At 48.5% G+C, this 22,639-nt stretch overlaps 1 protein-coding gene and 1 pseudogene across 1 annotated transcript; one reads left to right on the top strand and one right to left on the bottom strand.

Annotated features, from left to right (window-relative positions):
* Nucleotides 1–22,639, top strand: part of LOC127921222 (sodium/glucose cotransporter 5-like) — a 90,087-nt pseudogene that overhangs the window by 30,575 nt on the left and 36,873 nt on the right.
* Nucleotides 371–22,639, bottom strand: LOC127921234 (protein FAM83G-like). Its single transcript, XM_052504997.1, is given in 10 exon segments — nt 371–637; nt 4,933–5,092; nt 5,244–5,359; nt 5,361–5,427; nt 8,064–8,166; nt 8,249–8,255; nt 12,397–12,520; nt 16,053–16,114; nt 21,204–21,556; nt 21,559–22,639. Coding segments are annotated over 10 exon segments (1,374 nt in total). The 5' UTR covers nt 21,674–22,639.

The raw sequence follows: 22,639 nt of genomic DNA, 5'->3' as shown, positions 1-22,639 counted from the left end.
CATGCTCTGGGAGAACCTCGCCATCACATTGACTCCATTTCCATGACGATGACCCTCGCCAACCCGGCCCAACTCTGCTGTTAACCCATTGGCCACCGGGGAGGATTCTGTGGGGTCTGATTCGTTGCACTCGTAGTATAAGTCGTCAGACGACATGTTATTGGCTGTCTGGTCACATAGCGCCGTGGTGCTGCCATTATCGTCATGACTACTGCTGCCCCGCCTCCCCTCTAGCCCCTCCTCCAGCCACTCCTCCTCCTCTAGCCACTCCTCCTCCTCCTCTTTCTCGTCTCTCTGGCCATGGCGGGACTTGGTATCCATCAGTGTTTCTGATTGGCTGATGGAGGCAGGCGGTGTCCCTGATTGGCTTTCAGTCTGGGGACCAGGCTGACCTGTGGTTGGCCAGACTGGTGAGAATGGGCAGGGCTAATGAGGAGCTGCAGGGTGCGAGGTTTAGGGACTGGAGGGGCGGAGGGGTTTGTGTCAGGTGTATCAGGGTTCTGTGTATCAGGCGTATCAGGTTCTGTGTATCAGGGTTCTGTGTATCAGGGTTCTGTGTATCAGGCGTATCAGGGTTCTGTGTATCAGGCGTATCAGGGGTTCTGTGTATCAGGGTTCTGTTCTGTGTATCAGGGATCTGTGTATCAGGGGTATCAGGGTTTTGTGTATCAGGGTTATGTGGCAGGCTATCAGGGTTCTGTGACTAGGTCAGGGGTTATCAGGGTCCTACACATGTTACTGTGTATCAGGCGTATCAGGGTTTATGTGTATTAGGGTTCTGTGTATCAGGCGTATCAGGGTTCTGTGTATCAGGCGTATCAGGGTTCTGTGAGGAGAGAGGGTTATCAGGGTTCTGAGGAGAAAGGGTGTTAGGGTGAGGAGAGAGGGTCAGGGTTCTGTGAGGAGAGAGGGTATGAGGGTTCTGTGTATTAGGGTTCTGTGTATGAGGAGAAAGGGTTAGGTGAGGAGAAAGGGTGAGGGTGAGGAGAGGGTTAGTGTGTTTGTGAGTTAGCTGTGTATTCCGTTAGGGTGAGTAGCAGTCTCAGGTAGGGGGTGAGGAGAGAGGGTTAGGTGAGGAGAGAGGTTTCTGAGGGTGAGGAGAGAGGTTTAGGGAGGCAGGCTGAAGGAGGGTTAGAGCTGAACCTGATGGCCTGGCTGGTCTCAGGAACTGTTGAGGGTCTTAGGGTGAGGAGAGAGTGGACCTGTTAGACAGTCAGAAACATTATCAGTCAGGTGAGGAGAAAGGTACAGGAGAGAGGGTGTTACATGTGTTAGAGAAAGGGTTAGGAGGAGAGGGTTAGGGTTAGGGTGAGGAGAGAGGGTGAGGGAGAGAGGGTGGTGAGGAGAGAGGGTTAGGGTGAGGAGAAAGGGTGAGGAGAGGGTTAGGGTTAGGGGTGAGGAGAAAGGGTGAGGGTGAGGAGAGAGGGTGAGGAGAGAGGGTAGGGTGAGGAGAGAGGGTGAGGAGAAAGGGTGAGGAGAAAGGGTTAGGGTGAGGAGAGAGGGTTAGGGTGAGGAGAGAGGGTGAGGGTGAGGAGAGGGTTAGGGTGAGGAGAGAGGGTGAGGGTGAGGAGAGGGTGAGGGTGAGGAGAGAGGGTTAGGGTGAGGAGAGAGGGTTAGGGTGAGGAGAGGGGTGAGGGTTAGGGTGAGGAGAGAGGGTTAGGGGGAGGAGAGAGGGTTAGGGTGAGGAGAGAGGGTTAGGGTGAGGAGAGAGGGGTTAGTTTAGGGTGAGGAGAGAGGGTTAGGGGTGAGGAGAAAGGGTTAGGGTGAGGAGAAAGGTTAGGGTGAGGAGAGGGGTTAGGGTGAGGAGAGGGTTAGGGTGAGGAGAGAGGGTTAGGGTGAGGAGAGGAGGAGAGAGGGTTAGGGTGAGGAGAAAGGGTGAGGGAAAGGGTGAGGAGAGAGGGTGAGGGGGAGGGAGAGGGGTTAGGGTTAGGGTGAGGAGAGAGGGTTAGGGTGAGGAGAGAGGGTTAGGGTGAGGAGAAAGGGTTAGGGTGAGAGAGAGGGTGAAAAAGGGTGAGGGTGAGGAGAGGGTTAGGGTGAGGAGAAAGGGTGAGAGGAGAGGGGTTAGGGTGAGGAGAAAGAGGGTTAGGGTGAGGAGGGAGAGGGTGAGGAGAGAGGGTTAGGGTGAGGAGGGTTAGGGTGAGGGTTAGGGTGAGGAGAGAGGGTTAGGGTGAGGAGAGAGGGAGGAGGGTGAGGAGGAGAGGGTTAGAGGAGAGAGGGTTTAGGGTGAGGAGAGGGTTAGGGTGAGGGAAAGGGTGAGGAGGGTTAGAGGGTGAGGAGAGAGGGTGAGGAGAGAGGGTTAGGGTGAGGAGAGAGGGTTAGGGGTGAGGGAAAGGGTGAGGGTGAGGAGAGGGTGAGGGTGAGGAGAGAGGGTTAGGGGAGGAGAGGGTTAGGAGAAAGGGTTAGAGGAGAGAGGGGTTAGGGTGAGGAGAGAGGGTTAGGGTGAGGAGAGAGGGTGAGGAGAGGGTGAGGAGGGTTAGGGTGAGGAGAGAGGGTGAGGAGGAGGGGTTAGGGTGAGGAGAGGGTTAGGTGAGGAGAGAGGGTTAGGGTGAGGAGAGAGGGTTAGGGTGAGGAGGAGAAAGGAGTTAGGAGAGGAGAAAGGGTGAGGGTGAGGAGAGAGGGTTAGGGTGAGGAGAGAGGGTTAGGGGTGAGGAGAAAGGGTTAGGGTGAGGAGAGAGGGTTAGGGGAGAGAGGGTTAGAGGAGAGAGGGTTAGGGTGAGGAGAGAGGGTTAGGGTGAGGAGAAAGGGGTGAGGAGAGAGGGTTAGGGTGAGGAGAGAGGGTTAGGGTGAGGAAAGAGAGGAGGGTTAGGGTGAGGAGAGGGTGAGGGTTAGGGAGAGGAGAGAGGGTTAGGTGAGGAGAAAGGGTGAGGAGAGAGGGTGAGGAGAGAGGGTTAGGGTGAGGAGAAAGGCTGAGGAGAGAGGGTTAGGGTGAGGAGAAAGGGTGGGTGAGGAGAGGGTTAGGGTTAGGGTGAGGAGAAAGAAAGGGTTAGGTGAGGAGAGGGTTAGGGTGAGGAGAAAGGGTTAGGGAGGAGAGAGAGGGTTAGGGGTGAGGAGAGAGGGTTAGTTTAGGGTGAGGAGAAAGGGTTAGGTGAGGAGAGAAGGGTAGGGGTGAGGAGAAAGGGCTAGAGGAGAGAGGGTTAGGTGAGGGTGAGGAGAGGGTTTAGGGTGAGGAGAAAGAGGAGAGAGGGTTTAGGGTGAGGAGAGAGGTTAGGGTGAGGAGAGGGGTTAGGGTGAGGAGAAAGGGTTAGAGGAGAAAGGGTTAGGGTGAGGAGAGAGGGTTAGGGTGAGGAGTGAGGGAGAGAGGGTTAGGGTGAGGAAAGAGGGGGTTAGGGGTGAGGAAAGAGGGTTAGGGTGAGGAGAGAGGGTTAGGGTGAGGAGAGAGGGTTAGGGTGAGGAGAAAGGGTTAGAGGGGTGAGGAGAAAGGGTTAGGGTGAGGAGAAAGGGTGAGGAGAGAGGGTTAGGGTGAGGAGAGAAGGGTTAGGGTGAGGAGAGAGGGTTAGGGTGAGGAGAGAGGGTTAGGGTGGGGAGGAGAGGGTTAGGTGAGGAGAAAGGGGGGAGGGTAGGGAGAGAGGGTTAGGGTGAGGAGAGAGGGTGAGGAGAGAGGGTTAGGGTGAGGAGAAAGGGTTGAGGAGAGAGGGTTAGAGGAGAAAGGAGAGAGAGGGTTAGAGGGGAGAGGGTGAGGAGAAAGGGTTAGAGGAGAAAGAGGAGAGAGGGTTAGGGTGAGGAGAAGGGTTAGGGTGAGGAGAGAGGGTTAGGGTGAGGAGAAGGCTGGAGAGGAGAGAGGGTTAGGGTGAGGAGAAGGGTGAGGAGAGAGGGTTAGGGTGAGGAGAGAGGGTTAGGAGAGGGTGAGGAGAAGGGTTAGGGTGAGGAGAGAGGGTGAGGAGAGAGGGTTAGGGTGAGGAGAAAGGGTTAGAGAGAGAGGGTTAGGGTGAGGAGAGAGGTTAGGGAGAAAGGGTTAGGGTGAGGAGAGAGGGGTGAGGAGAGAGGGTTAGGGTGAGGAGAGGGGTTAGGTGAGGAGAGGGTGAGGAGAGGGGGTTAGGGTGAGGAGAGAGGGTGAGGAGAGAGGGTGAGGAGAAGGGGTTAGGGTGAGGAGAGAGGGTTAGGGTGAGGAGAAAGGGTTAGGGTGAGGAGAGAGGGTTAGGGTGAGGGGGCAGAAGGGGGTTAGGGTGAGGAGAAAGGGTGAGGGTGAGGTTTGGAGAGGAGAGAGGGTTAGGGTTAGGAGAAAAGGGTGAGGAGGAGAGAGGGTTAGGAGAGGGTTTAGAGGAGAGGGTGAGGAGAAAGGGTTTAGGAGAGAGGGGGTGAGGAGAGAGGGTGAGGAGAGAGGGTGAGGGGGTTAGGTGAGGAGAGGGTGGGTGAGGAGAAAGGGTTAGAGGAGAAAGGGTTAGGGTGAGGAGAGAGGGTTAGGGTGAGGAGAGAGGGTTAGGGTGAGGGTGAGGAGAGAGGGTGAGGGTGAGGGTGAGGAGAGAGGGTTAGGGGTGAGGAGAGGGTTAGGGAGGAGAAAGGGTTAGGTGAGGAGAGAGGGTGAGGAGAGAGGGTGAGGAGAGAGGGTGAGGAGAGAGGGTGAGGAGAGAGAGGGTTAGGTGAGGAGAGAGGGTGAGGGTGGGAGAGAGGGGTGAGGGTGAGGAGAGAGGGTTAGGGTGAGGAGAGAGGGTTAGGGTGAGGAGAGGGTTAGGGTGAGGAGAGAGGGTTAGGGTGAGGAGAGAGGGTGAGGAGAGAGGGTGAGGAGAGGGTGAGGAGAGAGGGTTAGGGGTGAGGAGAGAGGGTTAGGTGAGGGAGAGAGGGTGAGGAGAGGGGTGAGGGAGAGAGGGTGAGGAGAGAGGGTTAGGGTGAGGAGAGAGGGTGAGGAGAGAGGGGTGAGGAGAGAGGGTTAGGTGAGGAGAGAGGGTGAGGGGAGGGTGAGGAGAGGAGAAAGGGGAACAGTAGAGAGTAACAAACCTGTTGGGGGCGGGACGCGTCTCTCACGTTGATGAAGCCAATCACGTCGCGGGGGTCTGGCTCCGGCCAGGTGGGCAGGTATGGGATCAGGTACACCTTCTCCAGATTGGCTAGTCCTGGGTGGAGGGGCTGAGGGGGCCTCCACTGGCTCTCTGGCAGGCTTTAGAACCCTTCCCAGTGGATTTTGGGTAGTGGAGTTCTTGTTGCTAGAGTTGTTAGCAGAGCTAGCTGGGCTAGCATTGTTAGCTTTAGCCTGTGACGAACTAGGGCGTTTTAGGGTTGATTAGTTTCCTAGCAACGGCTGCGGAGACCGGGGAGGGGTGGCGATGGGGGGTGAAGTCAGGATAGGCTCCTCCTCCAGCGGAACCTTGGCGAGGGACACACCCCTAGAGGTCATGTAGAGGTCACGGAACTGTTTGTCGAACGTCCTCAACTGCCTGACCGCTCAGAACCGTGATCAGGTTCCGGTCCAGACGAGACGCCGACCACGTGAAGCTGAGGAGAGAGAACATACAGGGTCAGGGGTCAAGGTACCTGTATGATCCAGTCACAGCTCTGTCTCCGTTTACCAGCAAGCATCTCTGACTGAGAGGGTCAGAGGTCAGGGTACCTGTATGATCCAGTCACAGCTCTGTCTCCGTCTACCAGCAAGCATCTCTGACTGAGAGGGTCAGAGGTCAGGGTACCTGTATGATCCAGTCACAGCTCTGTCTCCGTCTATCAGCATGTATCTCTGACTGAGAGGGTCAGGGTCAGGGTACCTGTATGATCCAGTCACAGCTCTGTCTATCAGCATGTATCTCTGACTGAGAGGGTCAGGGGTCAGGGTACCTGTATGATCCAGTCACAGCTCTGTCTCCGTCTATCAGCATGTATCTCTGACTGAGAGGGTCAGGAGGTCAGGTACCTGTCACAGCTGTCTCCGTCTATCCATGTATCTCTGACAGCTCTGTCTCCGTCTATCAGCATGTATCTCTGACTGAGAGGGTCAGGGTCAGGGTACCTGTATGATCCAGTCACAGCTCTGTCTATCAGCATGTATCTCTGACTGAGAGGGTCAGGGGTCAGGGTACCTGTATGATCCAGTCACAGCTCTGTCTCTGTCTATCAGCATGTATCTCTGACTGAGAGGGTCAGGGGGTCAGGGTACCTGTATGATCCAGTCACAGCTCTGTCTCCGTCTATCAGCATGTATCTCTGACTGAGAGGGTCAGAGGTCAGGGTACCTGTATGATCCAGTCACAGCTCTGTCTCTGTCTATCAGCATGTATCTCTGACTGAGAGGGTCAGGGGTCAGGGTACCTGTATGATCCAGTCACAGCTCTGTCTCCGTCTATCAGCATGTATCTGTGACTGAGAGGGTCAGCTCTGTCTCCGTCTAGGTCAGGGTACCTGTATGATCCAGTCACAGCTCTGTCTCTGTCTATCAGCATGTATCTCTGACTGAGAGGGTCAGGGGATCCAGTCACAGCTCTGTCTATCAGCATGTATCTCTGACTGAGAGGGTCCAGTCACAGCTCTGTCTCCGTCTACCAGCATGTATCTCTGACTGAGAGGGTCAGGGGTCAGGGTACCTGTATGATCCAGTCACAGCTCTGTCTCTGTCTATCAGCATGTATCTCACAGCTCTGACTGAGACTGAGAGTCAGGGGTCAAGGTACCTGTATGATCCAGTCACAGCTCTGTCTCTGTCTATCAGCATGTATCTCTGACTGAGAGGGTCAGAGGTCAGGTACCTGTATGATCCAGTCACAGCTCTGTCTATCAGCATGTATCTCTGACTGAGAGGGTCAGGGGTCAGGTACCTGTATGACCCAGCTCTGTCTCCGTCACAGCTCTGTCTCCGGTCTACCAGCATGTATCTCTGACTGAGAGGGTCAGAGGTCAGGGTACCTGTATGATCCAGTCACAGCTCTGTCTACCAGCATGTATCTCTGACTGAGAGGGTCAGAGGTCAGGGTACCTGTATGATCCAGTCACAGCTCTGTCTATCAGCATGTATCTCTGACTGAGAGGGTCAGGGGTCAAGGTACCTGCATGATCCAGTCACAGCTCTGTCTCCGTCTACTGTCAGCATGTATCTCTGACTGAGAGGGTCAGGGGTCAGGGTCAGGTACCTGTATGATCCAGTCACAGCTCTGTCTATCAGCATGTATCTCTGACTGAGAGGGTCAGAGGTCAGGGTACCTGTATGACCCAGTCACAGCTCTGTCTCCGTCTACCAGCATGTATCTCTGACTGAGAGGGTCAGGGGTCAGGGTACCTGTATGATCCAGTCACAGCTCTGTCTATCAGCATGTATCTCTGACTGAGAGGGTCAGAGGTCAGGGTACCTGTATGATCCAGTCACAGCTCTGTCTACCAGCATGTATCTCTGACTGAGAGGGTCAGAGGTCAGGGTACCTGTATGATCCAGTCACAGCTCTGTCTCTGTCTATCAGCATGTATCTCTGACTGAGAGGGTCAGGGGTCAGGGTACCTGTATGATCCAGTCACAGCTCTGTCTATCAGCATGTATCTCTGACTGAGAGGGTCAGAGGTCAGGGTACCTGTATGATCCAGTCACAGCTCTGTCTACCAGCATGTATCTCTGACTGAGAGGGTCAGAGGTCAGGGTACCTGTATGATCCAGTCACAGCTCTGTCTACCAGCATGTATCTCTGACTGAGAGGGTCAGAGGTCAGGTACCTGTATGATCCAGTCACAGCTCTGTCTACCAGCATGTATCTCTGACTGAGAGGGTCAGGGGTCAGCTGTCTACCAGCTGTCCAGTCCAGGGTACCTCTGATCCAGTCACAGCTCTAGCATGTATCTCTGACTGAGAGGGTCAGGGGTCAGGGTACCTGTATGATCCAGTCACAGCTCTGTCTATCAGCATGTATCTCTGACTGAGAGGGTCAGAGGTCAGGTCACAGTACCTGTATGATCCAGTCACAGCTCTGTCTATCAGCATGTATCTCTGACTGAGAGGGTCAGAGGTCAGGGTACCTGTATGATCCAGTCACAGCTCTGTCTCCGTCTACCAGCATGTATCTCTGACTGAGAGGGTCAGAGGTCAGGTCAGTATGATCCAGTCACAGCTCTGTCTACCAGCATGTATCTCTGACTGAGAGGGTCAGAGGTCAGGGTACCTGTATGATCCAGTCACAGCTCTGTCTCCGTCTACCAGCATGTATCTCTGACTGAGAGGGTCAGGGGTCACCTCACAGCTCTGTCTACCTTCTGAGCCTCTGACTGAGAGGGTCAGGGGTCAGGGTACCTGTATGAAGTCACAGCTCTGTCTATCAGCATGTATCTCTTCACTACATCGTCACACGCAGGTTCTAGACTGAGAGGGTCAGAGAACACACACACACGAATATATGTATCTCTGACTGACTCGGACCTTCTGACATATTAATATACACACACATGAATATATACACACACACACATGAATATATACACACACAATATATACACACACACACCACTATACACACACACACACACACACACACACACACACACACACACACACACACACACACACACACACACACACACACACACACGAATATATAGAGAAGGGGAGGGAGAGAGAACAGAGAACAGTGGAGAGAGAGAAGGGGGGGGAGACAGAAGGGGGGAGAGAGAACAGAGAACAGCAGTGAGAGAGGAGGGGGAGGGAGACAGAAGGGGGAGGGAGAGAGAACAGAGAACAGCAGTGAGAGAGAAGGGGGAGGGAGACAGAAGGGGGAGGGAGACAGAAGGGGGAGGGAGAGAGAACAGAGAACAGCAGTGAGAGAGAAGGGGGAGGGAGACAGAAGGGGGAGGGAGACAGAAGGGGGAGGGAGAGAGAACAGCGGAGAGAGAGAAGGGGGAGGGAGACAGAAGGGGGAGGGAGAGAGAACAGAGAACAGCAGTGAGAGAGAAGGGGGAGGGAGACAGAAGGGGGAGGGAGACAGAAGGGGGAGGGAGAGAGAACAGAGAACAGCAGTGAGAGAGAAGGGGGAGGGAGACAGAAGGGGGAGGGAGACAGAAGGGGGAGGGAGAGAGAACAGAGAACAGCAGTGAGAGAGAAGGGGGAGGGAGACAGAAGGGGGAGGGAGAGAGAACAGAGAACAGCAGTGAGAGAGAAGGGGGAGGGAGACAGAAGGGGGAGACAGAAGGGGGAGGGAGAGAGAACAGAGAACAGCAGTGAGAGAGAAGGGGGAGGGAGACAGAAGGGGGAGGGAGAGAGAACAGAGAACAGCAGAGAGAGAGAAGGGGGAGGGAGACAGAAGGGGGAGGGAGAGAGAACAGCGGAGAGAGAGAAGGGGGAGGGAGACAGAAGGGGGAGGGAGACAGAAGGGGGAGGGAGAGAGAACAGAGAACAGCAGTGAGAGAGAAGGGGGAGGGAGACAGAAGGGGGAGGGAGAGAGAACAGAGAACAGCAGAGAGAGAGAAGGGGGAGGGAGACAGAAGGGGGAGGGAGAGAGAACAGAGAACAGCAGAGAGAGAGAAGCTCTGATCATTTAGGAGGTGGGAGGTTGTCAGTACATTCGTTAAGAAGTCAGACTCCTTCCATGTTTCCACATTCTGTTACATTACAGTCTAACAAATATGTTTCCTCATCAATCTAATTATTGGTATTGTGATGTCATTATGGGGTATTGTGATGTCATTATGGGGTATTGTGATGTCATTATGGGGTATTGTGATGTCATTATGGGGTATTGTGTGGAGAATAAGGCTGTAACGTAAAACAAAATGTGTTAAAAGTCAATACCTTCCCAATGTACTGTCTTTAGAGTGTTGTCTATGTGGTTGATTTAATTGTGTTTGTGTGTGCGTGCGTGTGTGTATTTTCACGTGCGTGTGTCTAATTGACTGCAGCAGCAGTATGGAATGTGCTGAATGTTCTTCTGGAAGCTTCTGAAACTAAAACACTAACTACTCCAAGAGTTAAGCTGCAGAACGAGTTCCTCTGTTCTCCACAGAATACATACAGAGAGAGAGATAGCAGACAGACAGAGAGATAGCAGACAGACAGAGAGATAACAGACAGACAGAGAGATAACAGACAGACAAACTGCAGAACTAGTTCCTCTATTCTCCACAGAATACAGACAGAGAGATAACAGACAGACAGAGAGATAACAGACAGACAGAGATAACACACAGACAAACTGCAGAACTAGTTCCTCTATTCTCCACAGAATACAGACAGAGAGATAACAGACAGACAGAGAGATAACAGACAGACAGAGAGAGAGATAACAGACAAACAGAGAGATAACAGACAGACAGAGATAACACACAGACAAACTGCAGAACTAGTTCCTCTATTCTCCACAGAATACAGACAGAGAGATAACAGACAGACAGAGAGATAACAGACAGACAAACAGAGAGATAACATACAGACAAACTGCAGAACTAGTTCCTCTATTCTCCACAGAATACACAGACAGAGAGATAACAGACAGACAGAGAGATAACAGACAGACAGAGAGATAACAGACAGACAAACTGCAGAACTAGTTCCTCTATTCTCCACAGAATACACAGACAGAGAGATAACAGACAGACAGAGAGATAACAGACAGACAGAGAGATAACAGACAGACAAACTGCAGAACTAGTTCCTCTATTCTCCACAGAATACAGACAAGACAGAGAGATAACACAGACAGAGAGAGAGAGATAACAGACAGACAGAGAGATAACAGACAGACAGAGAGAGATAACAGACAGACAGAGAGAGAGAGATAACAGACAGACAGAGAGATAAGACAGACAGACAGACAGAGAGAGAGAGATAACAGACAGGTACAACCAGACAGAGACAAGACAGTCGGTCAGGACTACAACCAGACAGAGACAAGACAGTCGGTCAGGACTACAACCAGACAGAGACAAGACAGTCGGTCAGGACTACAACCAGACAGAGACAAGACAGTCGGTCAGGACTACAACCAGACAGACAGACAGAGACAAGACAGTCTGTCAGGACTACAACCAGACAGACAGACAGAGACAAGACAGTCTGTCAGGACTACAACCAGACAGACAGACAGAGACAAGACAGTCTGTCAGGACTACAACCAGACAGACAGAGACAAGACAGTCTGTCAGGACTACAACCAGACAGACAGAGACAAGACAGTCTGTCAGGACTACAACCAGACAGCAACAAGACAGTCGGTCAGAACCACCACCAGACAGACAGAAGGAAACAAGACAGTCTTTCAGTACTACAACCAGACAGACAGAGACAAGACAGTCTGTCAGGACTACAACCAGACAGACAGACAGAGACAAGACAGTCTGTCAGGACTACAACCAGACAGACAGAGACAAGACAGTCTGTCAGGACTACAACCAGACAGACAGACAGAGACATGACAGTCTGTCAGTACTACAACCAGACAGACAGACAGAGACAATACAGTCTGTCAGGACTACAACCAGACAGACAGACAGAGACAAGACAGTCTGTCAGGACTACAACCAGACAGACAGAGACAAGACAGTCGGTCAGGACTACAACCAGACAGACAGACAGAGACATGACAGTTTGTCAGGACTACAACCAGACAGACAGAGACAAGACAGTCTGTCAGGACTACAACCAGACAGACAGACAGACAGAGACAAGACAGTCTGTCAGGACTACAACCAGACAGACAGACAGAGACATGACAGTTTGTCAGGACTACAACCAGACAGAGACAAGACAGTCGGTCAGGACTACAACCAGACAGACAGACAGAGACATGACAGTTTGTCAGGACTACAACCAGACAGAGACAAGACAGTCTGTCAGGACTACAACCAGACAGAGACAAGACAGTCGGTCAGGACTACAACCAGACAGACAGACAGAGACATGACAGTTTGTCAGGACTACAACCGAACGTCAGGACTACAACCGGACTTCAACTGAACGTTGAAGTAGAGGCTCAACTCTCGAGGCTCTTTTCTTGCCCTGACTACCACACTGTGAACAGCGTGAAGCGAAACCGTGGACGTGATTAAGTACTGTGTGTGACCGTGTGAGAGCGCAGTGTTACATCTCGCTCATCTTAATATCTCCGGTGCTGCTCAACATCATTTCACAAAGTAAACCTTTAAGCCAGGCAAGCTCAAACACGTACAGATAAAGTATTGCAATTATTTGAGTGTATGCCTGTGGTGTGTGTGCGTGTGCGTGTGCGTGCGTGTGTGTGTGTATGCCTGTGTTGTGTGTGCGTGTGTGTGTGTATGCCTGTGTTGTGTGTGCGTGTGCGTGTGCGTGTGTGTGCCTGTGTGTGTGTGCGTGTGCGTGTGTGTGTGTGCCTGTGGTGTGTGTGTGCGTGTGCGTGTGTGTGTATGCCTGTGGTGTGTGTGTGTGTGTGTGTGTGTGTGTGTGTGTGTGTGTGTGTGTGGTGTGTGTGCGTGTGCGTGTGTGTGTGTGTGTGTGTGTGTGTGTGTGTGTGTGTGTGTGTGTGTGTCTGTTACCTTGAGGTGTCCCTGGTGCATGGTGGCTCTACAACACATGTCCAGGAAACAGGAAACAGCAGATGTGTCAATGACGATGTAGACAGGAACTCTTCTCTTATAGGCCGCATCTACAGCAGATGTACTGCAATGACGATGTAGACAGGAACTCAACATTACTACTTATAACCTGGCAGACACACAGTGGTTATAACACCCATCTAACAGGTCCTTATAGATGTCAACGTCACTACTTACTGCTATAACCTGGGAGAACAGACACACAGTGGTTATAACCCTGACCCATCTAACAGGTCCTAATGTCAACATCACTACTGCTATAACCTGGAGAACAGACACACAGTGGTTATAACCCTGACCCATCTAACAGGTCCTAATGTCAACATTACTACTGCTATAACCTGGAGAACAGACACACAGTAGTTATAACCCTGACCCATCTAACAGGTCCTAATGTCAACATTACTACTGCTATAACCTGGGAGAACAGACACACAGTGGTTATAACCCTGACCCATCTAACAGGTCCTAATGTCAACATTACTACTGCTATAACCTGGGAGAACAGACACACAGTGGTTATAACCCTGACCCATCTAACAGGTCCTAATGTCAACATTACTACTGCTATAACCTGGAGAACAGACACACAGTGGTTATAACCCTGACCCATCTAACAGGTCCTAATGTCAACATCACTACTGCTATAACCTGGAGAACAGACACCCAGTGGTTATAACCCTGACCCATCTAACAGGTCCTAATGTCAACATTACTACTGCTATAACCTGGAACAGAGAACAGACAACATTACTACTGTGGTTATAACCCTGACCCATCTAACAGGTCCTAATGTCAACATTACTACTGCTATAACCTGGAGAACAGACACACAGTGGTTATAACCCTGACCCATCTAACAGGTCCTAATGTCAACATTACTACTGCTATAACCTGGAGAACAGACACACAGTAGTTATAACCCTGACCCATCTAACAGGTCCTAATGTCAACATTACTACTGCTATAACCTGGAGAACAGACACACAGTGGTTATAACCCTGACCCATCTAACAGGTCCTAATGTCAACATTACTACTGCTATAACCTGGAGAACAGACACACAGTGGTTATAGGTTAACCCTGACCCATCTAACAGGTCCTAATGTCAACATTACTACTGCTATAACCTGGAGAACAGACACACAGTGGTTATAACCCTGACCCATCTAACAGGTCCTAATGTCAACATTACTACTGCTATAACCTGGAGAACAGACACACAGTGGTTATAACCCTGACCCATCTAACAGGTCCTAATGTCAACATCACTACTGCTATAACCTGGAGAACAGACACCCAGTGGTTATAACCCTGACCCATCTAACAGGTCCTAATGTCAACATTACTACTGCTATAACCTGGAGAACAGACACACAGTAGTTATAACCCTGACCCATCTAACAGGTCCTAATGTCAACATTACTACTGCTATAACCTGGAGAACAGACACACAGTGGTTATAACCCTGACCCATCTAACAGGTCCTGTCAACATTACTACTGCTATAACAAACAGACACACAGTGGTTATAACCCTGACCCATCTAACAGGTCCTAATGTCAACATTACTACTGCTATAACCTGGGAGAACAGACACACAGTGGTTATAACCCTGACCCATCTAACAGGTCCTAATGTCAACATTACTACTGCTATAACCTGGGAGAACAGACACACAGTGGTTATAACCCTGACCCATCTAACAGGTCCTAATGTCAACATTACTACTGCTATAACCTGGGAGAACAGACACACAGTATTATAACCTGACCCATCTAACAGGTCCTAGAACAGCTATAACCTGGGAGAACAGACAGTGGTTATAACCCTGACCCATCTAACAGGTCCTTATAGATGTCAACGTCACTAAACCCTGATCCATTACAACATTACTACTGCTATAACCTGGGAGAACAGACACACAGTGGTTATAACCCTGACCCATCTAACAGGTCCTAATGTCAACATTACTACTGCTATAACCTGGGAGAACAGACACACAGTGGTTATAACCCTGACCCATCTAACAGGTCCTAATGTCAACATTACTACTGCTATAACCTGGAGAACAGACACACAGTGGTTATAACCCTGACCCATCTAACAGGTCCTAATGTCAACATTACTACTGCTATAACCTGGGAGAACAGACACACAGTGGTTATAACCCTGACCCATCTAACAGGTCCTAATGTCAACATTACTACTGCTATTACTACTGCTATAACCTGGGAGAACAGACACACAGTGGTTATAACCCTGACCCATCTAACAGGTCCTAATGTCAACATTACTACTGCTATAACCTGGGAGAACAGACACACAGTGGTTATAACCCTGACCCATCTAACAGGTCAGACACACAGTTACCCATCTAACAGGTCCTTATAGATATAACCTGGGAGAACAGACACACAGTGGTTATAACCCTGACCCATCTAACAGGTCCTAATGTCAACATTACTACTGCTATAACCTGGGAGAACAGACACACAGTGGTTATAACCCTGACCCATCTAACAGGTCCTAATGTCAACATTACTACTGCTATAACCTGGGAGAACAGACACACAGTGGTTATAACCCTGACCCATCTAACAGGTCCTAATGTCAACATTACTACTGCTATAACCTGGGAGAACAGACACAGTGGTTATAACCCTGACCCATCTAACAGGTCCTAATGTCAACATTACTACTGCTCAGAACAGACACACAGTAGGTATAACCCTGACCCATCTAACAGGTCCTAATGTCAACATTACTACTGCTATAACCTGGGAGAACAGACACACAGTGGTTATAACCCTGACCCATCTAACAGGTCCTAATGTCAACATTACTACTGCTATAACCTGGGAGAACAGACACACAGTAGTTATAACCCTGACCCATCTAACAGGTCCTAATGTCAACATTACTACTGCTATAACCTGGGAGAACAGACACACAGTGGTTATAACCCTGACCCATCTAACAGGTCCTAATGTCAACATTACTACTGCTATAACCTGGGAGAACAGACACACAGTGGTTATAACCCTGACCCATCTAACAGGTCCTAATGTCAACATTACTACTGCTATAACCTGGGAGAACAGACACACAGTGGTTATAACCCTGACCCATCTAACAGGTCCTAATGTCAACATTACTACTGCTATAACCTGGGAGAACAGACACACAGTGGTTATAACCCTGACCCATCTAACAGGTCCTAATGTCAACATTACTACTGCTATAACCTGGGAGAACAGACACACAGTGGTTATAACCCTGACCCATCTAACAGGTCCTTATGTCAACATTACTACTGCTATAACCTGGGAGAACAGACACACAGTAGTTATAACCCTGACCCATCTAACAGGTCCTAATGTCAACATTACTACTGCTATAACCTGGGAGAACAGACACACAGTGGTTATAACCCTGACCCATCTAACAGGTCCTAATGTCAACATTACTACTGCTATAACCTGGGAGAACAGACACACAGTGGTTATAACCCTGACCCATCTAACAGGTCCTAATGTCAACATTACTACTGCTATAACCTGGGAGAACAGACACACAGTGGTTATAACCCTGACCCATCTAACAGGTCCTTATAGATGTCAACGTCACTAAACTGATCCATTACTACTGCTATAACCTGGGAGAACAGACACACAGTGGTTATAACCCTGACCCATCTAACAGGTCCTAATGTCAACATTACTACTGCTATAACCTGGGAGAACAGACACACAGTAGTTATAACCCTGACCCATCTAACAGGTCCTAATGTCAACATTACTACTGCTATAACCTGGAGAACAGACACACAGTGGTTATAACCCTGACCCATCTAACAGGTCCTAATGTCAACATTACTACTGCTATAACCTGGGAGAACAGACACACAGTGGTTATAACCCTGACCCATCTAACAGGTCCTAATGTCAACATTACTACTGCTATAACCTGGAGAACAGACACACAGTAGTTATAACCCTGTCTACCCATCTAACAGGTCCTATGTCAACAGTCTGTGATATAGTCTATAGTCTGTACTACCTTCTGAGCCTGTGATATAGTCTACCTGTCTGAGTCTGTTATAGTCTGTAGTCTATAGTCTGTGTGTGTAGTCTACCTTCTGAGCCTGTGATATAGTCTATAGTCTACCTACCTTCTGAGTCTGTGATATAGTCTATAGTCTGTACTGTGTGTAGTCTACCTTCTGAGCCTGTGATATAGTCTATAGTCTGTACTGTGTGTAGTCTACCTTCTGAGCCTGTGATATAGTCTATAGTCTGTACTGTGTGTCTGTAGTCTACCTTCTGAGCCTGTGATATAGTCTATAGTCTGTATAGTCTATAGTCTGTACTGTGTAGTCTACCTTCTGAGCCTGTGATATAGTCTATAGTCTGTACTGTGTGTAGTCTACCTTCTGAGCTTCTGTGATATAGTCTATAGTCTGTACTGTGTGTAGTCTACCTTCTGAGCCTGTGATATAGTCTATAGTCTGTACTGTGTGTAGTCTACCTTCTGAGCCTGTGATATAGTCTATAGTCTGTACTGTGTGTAGTCTAGTCTACCTGTCTGAGTCTGTGATATAGTCTATAGTCTGTACTGTGTGTAGTCTACCTTCTGAGCCTGTGATATAGTCTATAGTCTGTACTGTGTGTAGTCTACCTTCTGAGCCTGTGATATAGTCTATAGTCTGTACTGTGTGTAGTCTACCTTCTGAGCCTGTGATATAGTCTATAGTCTGTACTGTGTGTAGTCTACTTCTGTGTGTAGTCTGTGATATAGTCTATAGTCTGTACTACCTTGTGTGATATAGTCTACCTGTACTGTGTGTAGTCTACTGTGATATAGTCTATAGTCTGTACTGTGTGTAGTCTACCTTCTGAGCCTGTGATATAGTCTATAGTCTGTACTGTGTGATATAGTCTACTGTACTGTCTGAGCCTGTGATATAGTCTATAGTCTGTACTGTGTGTAGTCTACCTTCTGAGCCTGTGATATAGTCTATAGTCTGTACTGTGTGTAGTCTACCTTCTGAGCCTGTGATATAGTCTATAGTCTGTACTGTGTGTAGTCTACCTTCTGAGTCCTGTGATATAGTCTATGTGTGTAGTCTGTGTGATATAGTCTGTGTGTAGTCTACCTTCTGAGCCTGTGATATAGTCTATAGTCTGTACTGTGTGTAGTCTACCTTCTGAGCCTGTGATATAGTCTATAGTCTGTACTGTGTGTAGTCTACCTTCTGAGTCTGTGATATAGTCTATAGTCTGTACTGTGTGTAGTCTACCTTCTGAGCCTGTGATATAGTCTATAGTCTGTACTGTGTGTAGTCTACCTTCTGAGCCTATAGTCTGTACTGTGTGTAGTCTACCTTCTGAGCCTGTGATATAGTCTATAGTCTGTAGTGTGTGTAGTCTACCTTCTGAGCCTGTGATATAGTCTATAGTCTGTACTGTGTGTAGTCTACCTTCTGATATAGTCTATAGTCTGTACTGTGTGTAGTCTACCTTCTGAGCCTGTGATATAGTCTATAGTCTGTACTGTGTGTAGTCTACCTTCTGAGCCTGTGATATAGTCTATAGTCTGTACTGTGTGTAGTCTACCTTCTGAGTCTGTACTGTGATATAGTCTATAGTCTGTAGTCTGTGTGTAGTCTACCTTCTGAGCCTGTCTATAGTCTATAGTCTGTACTGTGTGTAGTCTACCTTCTGAGCCTGTGATATAGTCTAGTCTGTGTGATATAGTCTATATAGTCTACCTTCTGAGCCTGTGATATAGTCTATAGTCTGTGTGTAGTCTACCTTCTGAGCCTGTGATATAGTCTATAGTCTGTACTGTGTGTAGTCTACCTTCTGAGCCTGTGATATAGTCTATAGTCTGTACTGTGTGTAGTCTACCTTCTGAGCCTGTGATATAGTCTATAGTCTGTGTGTAGTCTACCTTCTGAGCCTGTGATATAGTCTATAGTCTGTACTGTGTGTAGTCTACCTTCTGAGCCTGTGATATAGTCTATAGTCTGTACTGTGTGTAGTCTACCTTCTGAGTCTGTGATATAGTCTATAGTCTGTACTGTGTGTAGTCTACCTTCTGAGCCTGTGATATAGTCTATAGTCTGTACTGTGTGTAGTCTACCTTCTGAGTCTGTGATATAGTCTATAGTCTGTACTGTGTGTAGTCTACCTTCTGAGCCTGTGATATAGTCTATAGTCTGTACTGTGTGTAGTCTACCTTCTGAGCCTGTGATATAGTCTATAGTCTGTACTGTGTGTAGTCTACCTTCTGAGCCTGTGATATAGTCTATAGTCTGTACTGTGTGTAGTCTACCTTCTGAGCCTGTGATATAGTCTATAGTCTGTACTGTGTGATATAGTAGTCTACCTTCTGAGCCTGTGATATAGTCTATAGTCTGTACTGTGTGTAGTCTACCTTCTGAGCCTGTGATATAGTCTATAGTCTGTACTGTGTGTAGTCTACCTACCTTCTGAGCCTGTGATATAGTCTATAGTCTGTACTGTGTGTAGTCTACCTTCTGAGCCTGTGATATAGTCTATAGTCTGTACTGTGTGTAGTCTACCTTCTGAGCCTGTGATATAGTCTATAGTCTGTACTGTGTGTAGTCTACCTTCTGAGCCTGTGATATAGTCTATAGTCTGTACTGTCTGTATATAGTCTATAGTCTGTACTGTGTGTAGTCTACCTTCTGAGCCTGTGATATAGTCTATAGTCTGTACTGTGTGTAGTCTACCTTCTGAGTCTGTGATATAGTCTATAGTCTGTACTGTGTGTAGTCTACCTTCTGAGCCTGTGATATAGTCTATAGTCTGTGTGTGTAGTCTACCTTCTGAGCCTGTGATATAGTCTATAGTCTGTACTGTGTGTAGTCTACCTTCTGAGCCTGTGATATAGTCTATAGTCTGTGTGTAGTCTACCTTCTGAGTCCTGTGATATAGTCTATAGTCTGTACTGTGTGTAGTCTACCTTCTGAGCCTGTGATATAGTCTATAGTCTGTGTGTAGTCTACCTTCTGAGCCTGTGATATAGTCTATAGTCTGTACTGTGTGTAGTCTACCTTCTGAGCCTGTGATATAGTCTATAGTCTGTACTGTGTGTAGTCTACCTTCTGAGCCTGTGATATAGTCTATAGTCTGTGTGTGTAGTCTACCTTCTGAGCCTGTGATATAGTCTATAGTCTGTACTGTGTAGTCTACCTTCTGAGCCTGTGATATAGTCTATAGTCTGTACTGTGTAGTCTACCTTCTGAGCCTGTGATATAGTCTATAGTCTGTACTGTGTAGTCTACCTTCTGAGTCCTGTGATATAGTCTATAGTCTGTGTGTGTAGTCTGTGAGCCTGTGATATAGTCTAGTCTGTACTGTGTGTAGTCTACCTTCTGAGTCCTGTGATATAGTCTATAGTCTGTGTGTAGTCTACCTTCTGAGCCTGTGATATAGTCTATAGTCTGTACTGTGTAGTCTACCTTCTGAGCCTGTGATATAGTCTATAGTCTGTACTGTGTAGTCTACCTTCTGAGCCTGTGATATAGTCTATAGTCTGTACTGTGTAGTCTACCTTCTGAGCCTGTGATATAGTCTATAGTCTGTACTGTGTGTAGTCTACCTTCTGAGCCTGTGATATAGTCTATAGTCTGTACTGTGTGTAGTCTACCTTCTGAGCCTGTGATATAGTCTATAGTCTGTACTGTAGTAGTCTGACCTTCTGAGTCCTGTGATATAGTCTATAGTCTGTACTGTGTGTAGTCTACCTTCTGAGCCTGTGATATAGTCTATAGTCTGTACTGTGTGTAGTCTACCTTCTGAGCCTGTGATATAGTCTATAGTCTGTACTGTGTGTAGTCTACCTTCTGAGCCTGTGATATAGTCTATAGTCTGTACTGTGTGTAGTCTACCTTCTGAGCCTGTGATATAGTCTAGTCTGTGTGTCAGTCTGTGTGTAGTCTACCTTCTGATATAGCCTGTGTGTGTATATAGTCTATAGTCTGTACTGTGTAGTCTACCTTCTGAGCCTGTGATATAGTCTATAGTCTGTACTGTGTGTAGTCTACCTTCTGAGCCTGTGATATAGTCTATAGTCTGTGTGTAGTCTACCTTCTGAGCCTGTGATATAGTCTATAGTCTGTACTGTGTGTAGTCTACCTTCTGAGCCTGTGATATAGTCTATAGTCTGTACTGTGTGTAGTCTACCTTCTGAGCCTGTGATATAGTCTATAGTCTGTGTGTAGTCTACCTTCTGAGCCTGTGATATAGTCTATAGTCTGTATTGTGTGTAGTCTACCTTCTGAGCCTGTGATATAGTCTATAGTCTGTGTGTAGTCTACCTTCTGAGCCTGTGATATAGTCTATAGTCTGTACTGTGTGTAGTCTACCTTCTGAGCCTGTGATATAGTCTATAGTCTGTGTGTAGTCTACCTTCTGAGCCTGTGATATAGTCTATAGTCTGTACTGTGTGTAGTCTACCTTCTGAGCCTGTGATATAGTCTATAGTCTGTGTGTAGTCTACCTTCTGAGCCTGTGATATAGTCTATAGTCTGTGTGTAGTCTACCTTCTGAGCCTGTGATATAGTCTATAGTCTGTGTGTAGTCTACCTTCTGAGCCTGTGATATAGTCTATAGTCTGTGTGTAGTCTACCTTCTGAGCCTGTGATATAGTCTATAGTCTGTGTGTAGTCTACCTTCTGAGCCTGTGATATAGTCTATAGTCTGTGTGTAGTCTACCTTCTGAGCCTGTGATATAGTCTTCCGGACCACCTCCTTGATGTGTGTTTGGCCATCAGCCGGGGGCTGCGTGTGCACGTTGACACGTGTCACTCCTCGGTATGACGCGGCGTCGGGCCAGCCCAGGTCCAGGTCGGGTATAGAACCTTCAGAGCGGTCGGGCCAGTACTGTAATGACAGTGGCCCATTGCCCCCGTCATACTCCAGCGCTCCCGCCTCGGCCTTGAGGTGCTCGCTTCCAGGCCGGTAGGCCTCCACAGTGCGCGCCAGCCACTGCAGGAGCTCCGGTTCAGACAGGAAGTGTCGGAGGTCATGTTCACTGAGGTAGCTGCTAAAGGCCTCTCGCCCCCGGTGAGCAGAGCCTCGAGCGCGAGCCGCTGGTCCTCGCTGTAGAAGAACTCGGGTTTGGACTCGGTCACGCGCCAGTTGATGTGATGCTCATCGAGACACTGCACCTGAGACAGAGCCATGGCGCTACGCTTTATCAATACCTAACGGATAATCACTGACGGATCAATAATATAACCCAACAGATATTACTGAAGAACATTAAATATACAATCCCACGGTTGAACCGGGAGATTTACCAAACCTTTCCGACAAGAGTTCAACTGTCTCAGCTCATGTTGTATTCGTATCCGTGTACACCAGCTTCCCACGATGTGTCCCATAAAACACGGATAAGGTTGAAAATAAATAAAACGGCGACTTTTCTCCTCAAAGCCGAAAGAAACCGAGACCGACTAGTTTATCAGCAGCACCGTATAAACTACCGGTCAGTCAGTGCGTCTCCTCGTGTTGTAAAACGCAATAGAATTGAGCAGAAGTAAATAGTTACAGGCGGAATGTGAAATGTCTCTGTGAAATGTCTCTGTGTTCATCTCCCAGTGGAGCCTCAAACCACATCTCATGAACAAACACGCAGACACAGGTAAACCGGGACAAACTTCCCCACCCCGCCACGCCCGTCACACAGCCCCGTTCCGGTGGAGCACCGGGTTAAGTGTTGTTCGTGTGAGTCAGAGGATCTTTTCAAACTGCAGCAGCTTTAATCCAGACGGACGTGGCTGACTTGTTCAACTATTCTGATGACGAGACTTTAAAAAAAGTCTGCGGTTAAAAACTTTTCTCTCGGTTCTATTCTACTAGAAGCACTTCCTCGATCCCGTTTAGTTCCTCCAGAAAACAGTTGACAGTTGAAGCAGCTTTGAGACAAAACTCTGCGGAGTTTCTTACCAAAAGTGTCTTTATCCTTTTATAGACAAAGTCCCAAATACAAAAACGAACGGTTAATAATAACGATAGTTAATAACCGCTAATTATCCTGTATCGCGGAGAGATATCTGTCTGTAACTCGAGCTGTGAACTCTGGAACGGAAGCTGTCCTCACCGGGGACTCGAGGGCGGAGTGTCCGGTTAGTGGGTCAGGAAATAAT

This window comes from Oncorhynchus keta, unplaced genomic scaffold (assembly GCF_023373465.1).
Source record: "Oncorhynchus keta strain PuntledgeMale-10-30-2019 unplaced genomic scaffold, Oket_V2 Un_contig_2177_pilon_pilon, whole genome shotgun sequence".
Taxonomy (NCBI): domain Eukaryota; kingdom Metazoa; phylum Chordata; class Actinopteri; order Salmoniformes; family Salmonidae; genus Oncorhynchus; species Oncorhynchus keta.
Note: the sequence above shows the minus strand (reverse complement) of the source record. Positions and strands in the feature narration are given on the sequence as shown.